Source organism: Rhagoletis zephyria, unplaced genomic scaffold, assembly GCF_001687245.7.
Source record: "Rhagoletis zephyria isolate East Lansing unplaced genomic scaffold, Rhagoletis_zephyria_1.1 Rzeph_scaffold_00078, whole genome shotgun sequence".
NCBI lineage: Eukaryota > Metazoa > Arthropoda > Insecta > Diptera > Tephritidae > Rhagoletis > Rhagoletis zephyria.
Window position 1 is genome coordinate 562080 of NW_016157162.1, and position 16554 is coordinate 578633.

General features: G+C 35.4%; 1 protein-coding gene across 1 annotated transcript; it reads left to right on the forward strand.

Moving 5' to 3' along the window:
* The first annotated feature begins 1963 nt into the window (after positions 1 to 1963).
* Positions 1964 to 6467, forward strand: LOC108373250 (facilitated trehalose transporter Tret1-2 homolog). Its single transcript, XM_017629118.1, has 7 exons — positions 1964 to 2248; positions 2493 to 2727; positions 2918 to 3053; positions 4578 to 4772; positions 4839 to 4987; positions 5081 to 5240; positions 5309 to 6467. The coding sequence occupies exons 2-7, from the start codon at positions 2596 to 2598 to the stop codon at positions 6196 to 6198; spliced, it is 1662 nt and encodes a 553-aa protein (XP_017484607.1). The 5' UTR covers positions 1964 to 2248; positions 2493 to 2595; the 3' UTR covers positions 6199 to 6467.
* Positions 6468 to 16554: the final 10087 nt, after the last annotated feature.

Here is a 16554-nt window from a genome sequence, read left to right on the forward strand (position 1 = left end):
ATACTTATGTAAATACATGTAGTTTAGAAATTAAGCAATTTCAAAACCATTTTGATTGATACCCGTATTGTAATAATTCATTGAAATGATTGAATAGTTTGAATCTTACTTCTTAAGCCGCTAATTTCTATAATGTGGAAACACTGCTGTACATACATATCTTGTTGTTGAAATAAAGCCTCAGAAAATTACCTTACATACCTCAGAAAACTATACATGTTCGACTTTAAAAACAGCTGGCAGCCCTCTTCCAAATATTTTCCTACTGAAACCCTATTAAAACTGTTTCGTCTGACATCCATATTGTGATACATATTCAAATGACCAAATTCCCTTAATTAAAGAGGAATTCGATTTTTCAAACAGATAACACCCCTCCTACATGTGATTTAAAATCCTTATCAAAAACCTTTCAATTGATACCCATATTGTAATAATTCATTTAAATTAACTGAATTTAATTTTTAAATGGGTGGCAATGTTTGTCAATACCTCAGTAACATTCTAAATGTTCAATCTGTAGGTTTCTTAGCAGCCTTTCATTTGACACCCATATATTAATTTTTCAGAGAGCTTGAAAATAATTGATTTAAATTTGGCTTTTCAAACCGGTGGCAACCCTTTCCAAAATATGTTTCAAACTATAACTTTTGTAAGCCTCTTGCCATCAATTCTTTAACCCTTTCCGGGAATTCGTCGAATTTAATCGGCATAGTAGCATATGGATGCTACTAAAATGCGACTGATTAAGTCACCTCTTGTATTTATCCTATTTTCTTTGAAAAACTTTCTATTTAGTAGCATTGTATAAATTGACTGTAACAAAATTAGTTTGAATATATATTTTTTTTAAATTTTTAGTTTTGTGACTATACCACAGGTAAAAAATCGTAGCTGTAATTGTTTATTTGTGGTTTGAACAATTTTTAAAAATTTTATATGCCCTGTCAAATATATCTGGCAAGCTATAACTTTTGAACGATAAGCTTTCCACAAAAAAAAGTTTTCTCATCTTCAGGGGGTTGACTTTTCCTGATATACAAACTTTTAGATGTTTAGCATACCGTAATTTTTTTCCAACACTGAAAGGGTTAATATAACTTTCAAACAAATAAGTCTCTTAATTCCAGTCGAATTTGATTTTTTAAACAGGTGTCAGCCCTCCTCTATGAGTATGGAATTGATTTTACATATATCTATGCCAAGTCCCAGTGCTATATCAAAAATATTCCTGAGATATGCGGTATGAAAAAATTTTGTATAGGATGTGCCTCCCCCCTCGTCTAATCTAAATTAAAATTATCCTATATTTTAAGTTGGGCTAAATGACACCTTTGTACAAAATTTCATGAGTATCGGTTGAGTAGTTAAAGCGTGAAAGCGTAAAAAATAAACAAACTCACCTTCGGGCATATAATATTAGTAAGGATTGTAAAAATGAAAATAAAAAATCATTTCAATACTTAGGTGGCTTTCCCAATAAGTTGATCAAAGCTGTATTCTCACATCAATGCGACCGGTTTAGCAGCAACAGCTGTTTTATTCCATTCACATCGCAGCAAATTCTGTAGCTGAATCTCGCCGCCAATCACCAAACAAATGCAGGTAGAAATTCAAGCAAAAGCTTTGCGTTTAAGTTCAAAAATCCGAACCAGTCTGTTACTAGTACTAAGCAAACTACCAAGCGTACGAGAATTCGCGTCGCGGACCACTAATATATATTAGGTGTGCCAATATATGCCAGACAATTGACAGGGTACAAGGCATGAAGTACATACATAGTATTTGTATATATATTATTTAAGGATTATATGATAATATTGGAATTTGAAGATAACTGTTCAATAAGAGCAATAACAAATAAAATATGAAATAAAAGTCAAATCAAAAAGTTAAGCAATTTCTCAAATATGATATCATATTTAGGAATGCTTTGAATTAATGAAAGTAATAACAGTGTAATAAACTTTACTGGCAGCCTGTTTTTGCAAAAAAAAACATTACAATATATAAACGCAAAAGTACACAACTTTCCACCAAGACAAAAAAATTTGAGAGATTTATATCGCTAAAGCTAATTTGTTGAAATATGATACTCATAAATAAAAAAAAAGATGTGCTGTAACTAAATACGGGAAATGCTAGCCAAATGTACAATTAACAGAGGAAAGCAACAACGAAACTAACTGAGCATAGTTCAAATATTCTTTGGAGCTGGATGCTCAGCTGATTCAGGCGCAACCAACTGGTAAGTGTGACTTATTGATTTTTATTTATATTCGATTTTTTTTTAGAGAAGGGAGCATTACACCTTTATAGAAGAAGCTTCGTTTAGAAGTACAAAATATCGGTCTTAGTCTGTCACTAATTTTTCGATAAAAACTATGTTAAAATATAGTAAAAATTAATAGCTATGATTACAGAATGCTATGTTTCTTCTACTTTTTGTAAAATTTTATTTTGTTTATATGTATGTATGTATGTATTTTCAGATTTCTAAACACATAATTTCCACCGATATTAAACTTTTAAGCGGACAACTTTACAATAAATACTTGTATAAATTAGCTTTACAAGAAATACACCTTGCTCAAAATGACTAATCACTCGGATCTGGTGAAATTGCAAAATGGCAGTTCAGCACACAAAGTTTTAATTGTGACTGGCCTCGATAAAACGAAACCACCGAAACCACTTGGCGAAAGCAAAAGAGCAGTACTGCGGCAGGTGCTTGAATTTTATTAAACATTTCGAGTCCTAACCGCTAAAATAACGTAAGCGACATTTTCTTTCAAAACTTTCTTTTTAATGCAGAAATATCCCTAGAGCATCGCTTACGTCGTTTTGGCGATTAGGGCTCGATATGTATACAAGAACGTATGAATATTAAAGCTAAACTGATCTTTTCTCCACACAGGAACTGATGGTCATCCTTGGAAACACTTGTGTGGTAGCAGCTGGCATGTCTGCGGCATTGCCTTCCGTATCTCTTGCACAACTAACAAATCCAAATGATATTTATAATCTTAATACCGAGGAGAGTAGTTGGTTTGGTGAGTAAAATGATAGAAACTTAGGAACGTTTTCTTAGTGACGAATTAGCTTACTCAGCTCCTCCAATTCAATTGTCTATCTTCAGCAACATCTCCTGCCGAACGTTAGTTGGCTCATATTGTGAATACACACGAATTAAAAATTCTTTAACACATTAAAAAAGCTATCCAAACTTTATTGATAACTGAATTTGCTATAAAAAGGTGGTCAGATATTCCAGTACCCTCTTATGGCAGATATTTAGTGCCATTGAGTCGAAAGAAACACTTTCACTTATAGCGCATCAGTCTGAGAAGTGAGATAGCCAATCGCATTGGGTGCAAATGGAGATTGTAGATATAAACAAATCTCTTTAAGGCCTTGGATAGCAGGTACTCTTGGATCTCTTTTACTTACTTACGAGTAATCTACCCCTTCTTGTTGGATCTCACCTTATATATGTATATGTAAAATGTCAAACTGATATTAGAGCCTTTAAGTTGACCACTACTAACTCGAGATCCGTATGCATTACTTAATCTCTTAAACACCACATCGCAACTTGGTGTTGTTCTGAGAAATAAAAAAAATCTAGATCAGCTAAAGCAATGGGTGAATATATCTGAACAAAGAACATAAAGCTTGCTGATAGAGCTGTTAAACTACCGATGGCATGAGTATGACCGTCTTCGCCAGAACGGCCTCGGAGATGTTCTGGTCAACCGAGCTTGGTCAACGGTAATGTTGCTGCCCAAGCCGACGAAGCCCTCTTCTCATACTTCTCTAAAGAGGAACAAATGGGAAGGCGGCTATCTACTTAGATGGTTTTCAGCAAATGACGGGATAGGTAGCGGTATTTACTCACTAGACCTCAGTTTTCGTTTACCTGACCACTGTTGCGTTTTTAAGGCAGAAGTAACCGCAATAAAGGATTCCATCTTGTGGTTCGTAGTCTTTGTTCTTTCAGAACTGCCTACACTGCATATTCTGACTGTCAGGCTGCTATCAAATTTATAAATTCCAACGGAGCTACGTCCAAGGTAGACATTGAGTGCAAAGGGATTCTCAGCCAGCTCTCATCGAAACGTTTCTTAATGGTTGAGTGGGCCTTCGGACTCAGGGATATCCTTGGTAACAGCAAGGCCGACAAGCCCTGATAATATCTAAACAGGAAGTGGTCATGCCTTTAACCTCCAGAAAATAACAATAGAAATTCCCTACATCGAAGAGTTAAACACACCAGGTGGGCTGCGATACCCACGATCAGACTACATGGCACATCTAGCCAAAAGTCGTTGAAAAGCAGATCGCCCACACGGCTGACCGCTCCTCTTTTAGATTAACAGTTGGTGTATTAACCGGAAACTACCATATTGGTACACAGATTAAGAGGTGAGGATATCAAAGCAACGATTTTTTTTTCAGCTGCAGAGATGAGGAAGAATTTCTAAGGGCCTTAGGCTAATTAAGAGCTCTTTTGCACTCTTACCTAATCTAGCCTAACATCCACAATCATTTTCAATTATTTTGTGTTCTCTCTCCAGCATCAATTAATAGCATGGCCTGCCCGATTGGCGGTTTGATGGTGGGCTATCTTATGGATCGCATTGGGCGTAAGAATACAATGCTATGTACGAATTTCGTTGGCATTATCGGGTTGGTACTGCTGGCTACTGCACCTTACCAAAGCACTCGTGATGCCATTTACATACAATTGCTCATGGGACGATTTTTTTGTGGTGAGTAGAAATAAACTAAAAAATATACATAAAAAGCACAAAACTAAAGCATTATCTGTTTCCTAGGTCTATTGATCGGTTTATGTCTGTCACCGATTGGTTCCTATGCGGCTGAGATCAGTCTGCCACGTATACGAGGACGACTCATTATGGGCACATCAATTGCCATCGCTAGCGGGATACTACTAATGTATTTATTGGGCTACTTCATACGAGTAAGTTTTCGGCAGTATTCTTACTCCTATTTTCTTATGCGTTCCACAGATATCTGCACGTAGACAAGTTCAAATCTATTTTTACCTTTGCAGAACAACTTCAAACTGATCTCCATTATTTCGGTTGTTTATCAATGTTTTGCCTTCTGTTGCTGTTTGCCGATGCCCGAATCGCCTAGTTGGCTGATGCAGAAAGGCTATGAGGAACGTGCACGTAAATCGCTTAAATATTTTCGTGGTCTATCGAGTAAAGGTAGGACTGGATATGTAAATTGTGTGTCTAACTCTCTATAAGAAAATCTCTCTTATCCCAAAAATCAGATAACAAAATCTACGAGGAGTTTGAAAATGAGTTGGCTCTCATCAAAAAGAATTCGGACCTCAGCCGCACAGCAGCCGCTAATGAGTCCCTGCTGCAAGCCATACGCGCGCCCGAAGTCTACAAACCTCTAATAATGATGATCGGTTTCTTCTTCTTCCAGCAGTGTTCGGGCATCGTCGTTGTTATTGTATTCGCCGCTCAAATTGCGACACGCGCTGGCGTCGCCGCGGATCCGCTGCTTGTGGCCGTGTTCGTCGGTGTCGCACGCATTATTACCACATTTTTTATGGGCATGATTTTCGATAGGTGGGGTCGCCGTCCAGCGGGTATAGTCTCAGCGACTGGCATGACCATTTGTATGCTGCTGCTTGCCGCCAATGGCTGGTGGCCAGTTATAGGTGAGCACCTGCCACTGCTGTCCGCCATTTGCATTATTCTGCACATAATCTTCTCGACAATGGGATTGTTAACTTTGCCATTCTTTATGATCTCGGAGGTATTTCCTCAGCGCGTACGTGGCAGCGCCAATGGGTGTACACTTTGCATTGGTCTCTTCTTCTCCTTCAGTGTCGTTAAGCTTTATCCCACCATGGAAGCTGCGATAGGCACTGCAAATAGTTTCGCCTTCTTCGGCATGATTTCGCTATTGGGTGTGGCGTTTATCGTTTTCATTGTGCCAGAGACGAAAGGTCGTACCCTATTGGAGATTGAGGAGTACTTCCGCACCGGCCGGCGTGTGACCAACGCTGAGGTGGCGCGGCGGCAATCGCAGATAGCGCTGGAGGAGGCGGCGGGAATTTATCGTTCAGATGTAGAACTAAATGAAGTATTCTTAAAATTAAGTAAAGTTGATGAGGCAGACGATAGAAATGCAAACGAGAAAGAATGAAAATAACGTAGTGTGGGTAGAAACTGCGCCAAAGAATTTATTTTCTTCACACTTGTTTGAATTTGGATTTTTACGCCATACTTTTCGTAGGAATAAGAAATGTACTTAAAGTAATTACGTATTAAATAATTAGACTGTGATGAATGTATTTAAATATGTAAGGGGCTGAAATCAAAGGATAAAGCAGCTCAAAACAAACGGTACTCTGATAAAGGTACAAAGTAATGAATACATGAATAGACGATTTTCCTAGAAGTGCGAAAGCAGCATCAAGCACTTATAAAATATATTTTTGGAAACAGTCGTCAAATAAGAGTAAATAAAAAAAATATTACGATATAAGAACCTATACATGTCTTCTTGGTTATGGGGTTATTCTTTTTCTCAGCTTCCAACAAGCTTAAGAATAGTAATCCTATAACCACAGATTAAAAAAAAATTATGTAATAAAAATGCTTGCACAATGTTGCCACCTATCAATTTAAAAAGTTGAGTTGAGATATTTTATGTGGGTGTGAAGCCTTGCCTTGAAGAAGCATATGATCAAATCTCACGAGTTACTTCTTTAGTGTAACATCTTTCTCTCACCAGAAAAAAAAACGCTAAGGCTAAGGCTTGCATATATTTCAATCACTGGAGTTCCAGAAATAAGTACATACAATAAAAAATAAATCAACTATTTGAACAATTTTAGCCTTAAAATGCCTATTTAGACAAAAAGTACTCAAATTACTAACCTCTTCATTATCATTCGAATAAATAATAATTGTTTTTTTTTAATATTTAGCTTTGGGAAGTTTTCAAATATAGTGTTCATATTAGAGGCAATGGACGTTGGCATCAAATACAATATATCTGTGAAGTTTCAAGAGTGTGTTACCAAATTAAAAAAACAAACTGGCAGCATGCAGAATATCTGTAAATCTTGAAAATTTACGATTTTTTTTTTAATTTTAATAATTAAAGGTACGAAAAAACCTTAAAATTAAACGGTGAAAATGTTCTTACCAAAACGAACGAATCTAGTGTAATAAAACTACTGTGCCAAATGTAAAAAAATTACATTGAGTAAGAGACGACTATGATTTGAGAAACTAAAATTCCATTTTTACAATTTTTATTGGCACACTCGAAATTCAATCTAAAATTTTTATATACATGAAGACTGCATCACCAAGAAAAGTTGCAGTTTTTCCGCCGGGACTACAAAATATTAATATTTTGGAAAAATATTAAGATTTAAGCAAGCTGGACCGATTTGAAAATACCTCCAAAAATGGAGTATTTTATGGATAAAAATAGTTTCTTAAAGAAATGTTTGAAAAAAGTCCCCTCAGATGGCACACATGGAACAGATTAAGCTTAAAAAATCTGCCTAAAAATATTTTAAAATCTTTTCAGCGGAATCGTAAAAATGAGATTTTTGATTCTGTTTGTTTTACTTTTTTCAAAGATTGATTTACGAAAAACTTGAATAACTGATTTAGACTTGTGGGATCTCAGTAGAAGGGTATTTTCACAAGGTTTTTATTTCTGTCAAAAAAAAGTCATTCGTGTCCCAATTTTATTTTATTTTTTTTTTCAGATACCATCACATCTTAATTCAACTTTGAATGACGTTCGTTCATCCTACCTTTCTCTTTCATCATTTGAATGAGTTTATTAGCAAAGAAATAAAAAGGTTGAGAAAATACCTTTCCAATGACAACTCTAAAGTCTAAATTAAAGTTTAAATCGGAAAGGTTTAGGTTCAGTTATTCAAGTTTTTCTTATACCAATCTTTTTACGATTCCGTTAAAAATTTTTTTTTTAATTTTTTTAAATATGCTTAAGCAAATTTTTTAAGCTTAAACTGTTTTGTCATTTGAGGGGGTTTTTTCAAAAAGGAAAATCGTTTAAGAAACTATTTTTATTCATAAAAAAAAATCCATTTTTAGAGGTATTTTCAAATCGGTACAGCTCACGTAAATCGTAATATTTTTCCGAAATATTTTGGTGGACGTCTTAAAATATAATAGATTTTATAATTCCAATGGAAAAATAGTACCGATTTTATTTTGTATTTTTTTTGTATGGAGAGTGATGCAGTCTAATATACGTATATATGCATAAGTAATGCTGTGTAAATATCATCCACGACAATATTTAATTACTTTTAAGTTAAGGCGTGCGAGTAAACGTGTTAGCTGACTGTGTATGGTGCTACGGGGCGCATACGCTACATGCGCAACTTCGGATATATGAGCATGAGTGGTTATTTTTACTTTTTTAGTATATCTTTTTTAAGTTTTCATTTAAATGCAATTTCGTGATGGGATCTTGTTATTTATACAAAACTGAAGATAATGCATTGTCTAAGATAAGTGTGCCACCATTTTCGACCAAAAATCAGTTTTTGTGGAAAAATTTAACAACTCGCGAGATTTACCCATATAAACGCTACCCCCCATTACGATGTGGAAATCGCACAAAAGCCCCATTTCAAGGCGAATTCATACAAGTTGGTGTTATTAGTGTTTGTGCGTAGAAGGCACTGGGAAGGCAATATTTTTTTGGAGAAAAGAAATCACAATAAGCTTAAAAATTGGAAAATTTTGATATTAAATATTTAATATATGTATGGTTGAAAGTTTGGTATCAAACATTGCGCAAAAGTAATAGATCGACTCCATGTTATTCACTTTCAAGTGCAACCTGACGATTTTCTAAGTACAGTGCTAGCTAGCTAAGTACTTACATATGTGTGTATGTATGCGAATAACAGCGATAAGAACTATTGCGGATCAACTAAACTGAGTCATAAGTGATTAATGAGAATTAATGGCAAGGTCCTTGAATCTAGTCCATTTACGAAGATGATGACAGAGTGACACACAGTTGTTGTCTGGTTTACTTCATTTTGCTTTTGTTGTTGTGCTTTTAGTAGCGATGCAGCTAATTGATAACTAACACTCAACTGAACAAAGAGTGCATCTGCATATTCTTTGAATTACACATATACATACATACATGCATACATATGTATGTATGTATGCATAAAGTTTCTTTGAAGATGATGTAATATAAACAATTTTAGTGGATTATATATTTACTTATACATACTTATACACCACAGCTGTGTAACTGTGAAATCATTTAAGATTTTAATCATGAAATATTAACAAGTAGGTTTAAATTCTTGGTAGTGTGGGTAGTCTCTAGGCAGAGAACATTTATAAACGTTTATTTATTACGTTTATTTATAAACGTTCTCTGCTCTAGGCGTTAAATTTTTGCTAATAATTTTTAGGAATTTAAACGACTGCTAAAACGGAGCCGGATTTACAATAAGATTTTACAGCTATATCACACTCAGCGCCATCTACTGGCATGTGCTTGGTGGAGGCCTTTTCTCGTTGATACACTTTGTACAGTACGAAACGGTCGGTGTAAAATGAAATTTGGAATGTAGACACTATTGGTTTGAAACCATGCTATTTGTTTACAAAAGTGGAATGTGGAACAAAACTATGTTGCAGGGTAAATGTTGCAGGGTAAATGTTGCATGGTAAAGGTTCAGACAGAATGCAGATGCAGAGAACATATTATATAATATTATATTATATTTAATATTATGTATTATTTGCGACATGAAACGTGGTTGTATTGTGTTAAATTGCAAAATATATGATTTATAAAAATATTAATAGCGAATATGTTAAAAAACGGCGATTTTTGTGAAAGTAGTAGCAAATTTCAGTGCATCTAAAGTTTACGAGGCGTTGTTTACTTTTACTTGCGAATTGTCAAAATCGGCAAATCCCATGTAGAGGGTTCTGGAACGTGCCACATTTGTTCGCTAATCATGATGTGATAAAAACAAAAGCTGGCTGCAGTCCGCAAGGTTGCAGAAATCTCTCAAAATACGCACCTTTACACTGTCAAGGAAAAAAATTCCCAAAACTCAACGCAATTTTTAGTAATTGCAATATTGCACTTTATTGTACTAAAATAATTTTTTTGGAGTCTAATTAAAAAGTTTGCAATTTAGGTGAACCCTTGCAGAATTTTTTAATTTTTGTATAAAGTTTGATCCAAAACCTGAAATCTTCCCCATTTTTTTTTTAAATCTACCACATTTTTTTCCAGATTCTACCACACAGATTTTTTTTAAGGCCGATCACTGATGTATATCTATGAACATTTCTCTCGCAGCCTCTATTCGCTTAAGCTGATGGCACATAAGACTTTTGCTTCGCTTTACGTGACAGATTCGCCTTGACAGATAGATGAATTGTATGAAAATGCACAAAGCATGCCACATAAATCGTTGAAGCTGCAGCGCGAAGCGAAAAGATGGCCAACTCCCATCTTTTTGCGCGCTTTGACAAACAGCCGGTTTAATATTTATTTTGTTTCGTCCAAATTCGGGTTTTCATGCAGAAACATAAAACTTAATTACATTGCTGATAATTATCAAAATTATAATTTTAAAGCAAAATAATTGAAATCCACAGGAACTTTTACGAGTAAAAAAGCGGTACAAAATTGTTTTCTTGGCTTTAATTGTGGCATACCTTTTGCGTTTGGCGCTTTGCTGGCAAAGTTATAAATGTCACGCAAAGCTACAAAGTTTTATTTGGCATCAGCTTTAGTGATAAGCACTGTTAACAAACTTCCCGATGAGCTACAGACTTGAAACTTTAAATTTAGCTCAGACCTCGAAGACAAATCAATATAAAAGATGACTTAATCCGCTAGGTGGCGCAGGAGTCGAGATATTTGTAAAATCCGCTTTTCTTTATTCAAAACGCGAAAATTTTTGAGTTTGGTGCTTGGTGCGTTTTTTGGTGCTTTTTTTTAGTTTAAAGACACCAAATCTGTAAATCTTAAAAAGAAAAAAAAATCGAAGCTAAATTCAAATCAAATTTCGTTATGTTTCAGGTGGCAAGCATTCGGAAAGAAAGGTTCTTATGTTGATTTAGTTCAAGAGATCATGTAGATTTAAACTACCACATAGTTCATGAAACTTAATTTTTTTGTTTTTGCAGCCAGGAAAAAATTATAAATTTTTACAAATTTTTTTTAAATAAGCATCCTCACAAAAAATTTGTATGCATTATAAATTTGTATTATTAAATACTCCGATAAAAATTTGGTGCTTTTTTCGAGAAAAAACGCGATTTTTTTTTGGGTATTAGTGCTTTTCAAATGCAAAACTTGGCAACACAGGTGATAAGGTCTCCCAAGAAAACTCTACTAATTATTACACAGGAATATTATTTAATTAATATTTATTTTTATTAAAAATAAAACCATTTGATATAATAAAGGTGGTCGGTCGCCAAGCTATGATAGCTCGCCATCCTTAATGTGACCAACTATTTCATAGCTCAAAGAAGTACAGAAACTGAAAACCAAATATAAGTAGTATGAAAGTAATGAGAAAATCGTACAAAAACGGTAACAGTTTACCAATTCAACACATAAATTATATTAATTAAAAATCTATATTATTTATTATTCTAAGACAAGACGCTTATTAACAGCGATCAACTAATCGCACAGAGACAAGTCACGTATCAAATTAAAGTGCTCGATCTAAAACTTTGCACGAACATTTCAGATTTAAAAATCATTAGACCACTTTTGAAATATTTGCAAGGAAAAATGTTAAAAGTTTTACATTGAACAAAGCATTGCTACGTTTATTGTAATAGGCAGCAACTGCGGAGCGCTCTGAGTATAGAGTAAAAAAGGACACCCACAGCAATACCTTGAAAGAGCGTTTGCGGAGCACAGCGAATGTGGAGTGAGAAAGGAGTCAAAGTTATCTTGTTTTTTTTTTATCTAGTGAATTGAAAAAAAAAATTTCAATCAAGAAGAAACTGATCATCGCTTCCGAATATTTCTTACAGTTCCGAATACAGTTACACGTTATGGCATTTTCAAATGCATTTAGAGGTAAACAATAAAAAATTACTGTTGTCTAACTTTAGAACTTGTCAGATGTAGTTAAGGAATTTATTTAAGGTTCAAGTCTTAGCTGGATAACTTACCAAGAGGCAAAGGTATAGAAGGTATGCAGTCCAGAACTGATCGTCGTGCAATGATGCGACAAGCTAACCAATATAAAAACATCTTCGTTTTTGATTTGGATGATAAGGGTCCTGGTCGATGGGCCCAGGCTTATGGCAGCCCTATGCTAAACATGATCGTTTAGGATTACTAGCCAGATCAGGTATACCTACGATGAATTGAAAACTAGGACTCTTTTAGGAAAATACCTACAAACGTGCAGCTGTATGCGCAGGACACTGATCTACCGAAAGGAAAAGGGCAGTCAAGCTGAAGACACTCCCTGTAAACATTTTCGCGGTGCAATACCATAGCGCAGTATTGATACAGCTTTACATGAGTGTGAGGATTCAAAATAGGTACAAATTTATGTATAATTGCTTGTCAATAAGACAATAAATGGCTCTAACCAACCAGTCTAGTTTCATTAATCGAAGGACGCTTGCAATTTAAAAGTGTCAGCAACCCAAATCATCCCTTGAATGTAATTCATTATCACAGCGATGTAGCTAACTTTCATGCCTTTTTATCAGATCACAGGTCCGTAGAATATAATCAGACATAACACCACCATGAACAATTGAAATTTATTATGAAAAAATGCTGAGCATTGGACCAAGGCATGAAATTCCGTTCGATCTCTGATTCGCCAAGCGCACAGAAAGGGACAACCTAGTTAAGACAAATACTTGCCAAAAAAACTACGTTTATTTTCAAAATAACCATTCACATTATTATTTACATTTTGTCATTATCGACATCATTCATCCGCCACACCAAGCACGCACTAAACGCTCGATAATTAGTTGCCCATAATTTGACTCGTTATCTGGGAGCCAAAGCGAGTACATATCGTACACGAAAATTAATCAAAACATGTTCACAAATGTGTTGTTTGTTAACCAGTGATTTTGGATAATAAAAATGCACGCAGCATGCAGCCAGCGGGCCTTGTAGCAGCTGTAGCCGACGCTTGCATGCAACACAAAATGCGGCGAACGGGCGAGCGAATGACCGCATGAAACACCAGCGCGCTCGAGGCGAAGCGCTGCGATGCCCGATGACAATGATCACTTAGCGAATTTTAACGAAATTTTTAATGACATTCAATGAGAATTCAATTTTATGGCTTAATATGTGATGGAAGAAGGCGGAAAGGTGCATAGCCAAAAGAGTGCCACAAAGGCGCTTGGTGCATCACGGTGAACGTTGCATGGTGCATAGAGCACGGTAAAGGCGCAGCAAAGCGTGCAGTAATTTTGGGAGTACGCAACATGGCCAATATAATTAATAACTGTTATTAGCGAGTGAGCGAGTGAGCGAGTGTGTGGTGTGGTGTGGTGTGGTGGAAGGAGAGTGCGTAGCGGCGATGCGCCGGTGTTGCGCTTATCGACGCATACAAATCAATCCTTTTTGCATGGTAAATGTCGTAGCTATAGCGTTGAGGCGCTAAAATATGACGTGGCGTGGCCATAATTACCGGTGGAAACTATAAGCCTGCCTGCCAGTTGCGCGGTGTGTACGCTCTTCGATGCGTTGTGGAACTTGCAACTGAATAACTTTTTGATAGCAACCGTCCGGTTGAATGAACTGGAAAGGTGGCGAAATTGTTTATGGGCTGCTTTGTCAAGTTTCGTATACTTGCCGCACGACTGAGGCGAGGTGTTTCATATTTTACAAATTTGCAACAGATTTATTAATTTACTGAATTTTTGGCTTTTATTCTTTCTCCATGTTTACTTTGGCAACACCTGTTTCGATTAGATACCTACTACTACTTAGACACTACATATGGTAGCAACAAACGCGCATAAGTTTACAGCTCATTGAATTGCAATTAAATTCTTGCCACACTCGCAAATTTATTCATCACTCATCTGTGTATAAAAGATATGCCACAATTATAAATAACAAGAAATATGCTGCATTTATACGAGGGGAGATACAAAGTTTTTTGCAATGAGGAGAGAGGAATTAGTGGAATCAGATATGAACAATTTTTTTCATTTTAAATAAAAGTTTCTGTAAGCCTAATGCCGGATTTCCACTTGGCACTGACCTATATAAAACGAAAAAAATATTTACTTTTTAAAAATGCCGCATAAAAACAGATTTTACGACTATTATTTTTAACAGAATTACATATGTAGGTATTTTCAATGACCAACTTTTCTCTTAAAATCATCACTTTGCGATTGTATACCAGGCAATATCTTCCCAGATAATATTGACAACTTGAACTTTTTTGGCTGTGCTGCATGGACTCCTTCCAGACACCATACCGATTATGTAATTTGCTATAAAGGAAACACTTTTAGTTAATTTTTGGATCTTATTGTTTTGTTAAAAAAAATTGTCAAATATTTGTTGAGAAAAAATTAACTTGTAAATTATGATTTTCATATGTTGGGCAGTCTTACAAAGAAAAGTTAAGATTCAAATATATTTTCGTATTTGAAAGTTTCCGAAATATTCGTGAATGAGTCGAAAGCCCCCGCAAAATACCGAAGGCCCCCGAAAATTCCGGGAAAATCCCGAAAAAACAAAATACCTAAAATTCCCGAATCATTGGGGTTCACAAAAGCTCTGAAGAAAGCTGAACTCATTCCGACAGAATACGAAACAAAATAAAAGAATACCAAAGAATGGGGAAAAACGTAATAAGTATTCCAGGAAACTCATACAAAAATTAAAAAAGTAAAATGCGTAAAATGCCAAAATTTTCGAAAAAACACCTAAAGTAAAAAAATCAAAAAAGTCTTGGAGTTCCCGAAAAGATTACAACAAGTAAATCACGAAATATTAAAGACATTTCGGAAAATATAACTTATGGTCCCAAAAACATGCCGAAAAAACCTAAAAAATGTAGAAGAAATTATAAAAGTTCCCGAAAGCTCACAAGAAAGATTCCAAAAAGAAAAAGACGAAAAATTCCGAAACTACCGAAGACATCTTAAAGGGTTCTGAAAAAATCTGAACAATATAATATTTACAAAGTATTGTTAATAATCCTAAAAAAAAATCTTAACACATCCAAAAGAATCCCTAAAAATCCCTATAAATCCGGAAAAGATTCCAAAAGGTCGATCAAGGAAAAAGTTCTGAATGTTCCCGAAAAAATGCGTAATGTCTCAAAAGATACTGAAAAAAATGGAAAAATATAAAATAAACCACCCTTTAGTTAAAGTCCTAAACACAATTTATAAGTGTTTTGAAAAATTTCAGATGGTCCAGAAAATTTCACAAAAATAAATCACAAAACGTTTTAAAAATTCCGAAATACCCGGAAATATCGAAAGTCCTGAAAAAATCCAGAAGAGCTCCGAATAAATTTTAAAATTTCCCGAAAAGATAACAAAAAAAAACAAGACATGAAAAATACCCTGAAGTTCTGAAAATATCCTGAACGGTCCGGAAATTCTTGGAAAAATCACGCGGCATTTGGTTCTTATATTAATTTTTTTTCAAAATCTACAAATTTCTGTTACCGATATCTGTTTTTGATTCTTTCGACTCGGGTTTATACTGGTTAACCCAGGTTTCGATTCGAATAAAAAATCAATTCAAAAATTTCTCCTTCTTCATGCTACACAGAGTCAAAACTCGAGTGAAAACTCGACACACTGTTGTTTATTTATTTGTCTTGTAAAAACATTCTCCTCATCTTGCCAGTTCATCAATTCTACACATTTTTTCTGAACTCCCCTCGTAGGCTGCTTACGCATCCATCCAAATAGGAAGTGGGAAATCCATGGAAGTGGATAAAATTTCAAAAAAAAACGTGATTGGCTGTGCTGCTGTTGCAGGACACACAGGCACTCTTCCTTCCGACCTTTGTCATTTTCGCACAGCAACGCATCGCAAATAAGGTCCAACAGTGCCACACAATGTGACACAGAGTCATTGCAGAAATAATTTATGATGCGGTCGCGGTGTGGCATATGCGTTAATGATGACTTCCAACAGCAAGGACGGCAGGGGAGTTCGGCCAAATGCAACAAAACAAAATAGCAAAGGGAACGGCAGATCCATACGATACATTGGATATAACACTCTGAGGGTTAGCGGAACGCAGCAACCAGACACCCGGAATACTTCAGTAGTTAATTGTTTTCGCTCTTTTTGTGGTTGTTTTGATTGTTTTTCTATTCTGCTATTCTCTTGTTGTTGTTCCTGCTATTTTGTTTGCACTTTTGTTGATGACAATTTGATTAGGTGGCTACTGCAGGCACAATCTTACATACTCGTGTGATTGTTGTGGCTGATCCTTCAGCTTTTGTCTCAGCTATGAAGTGATAT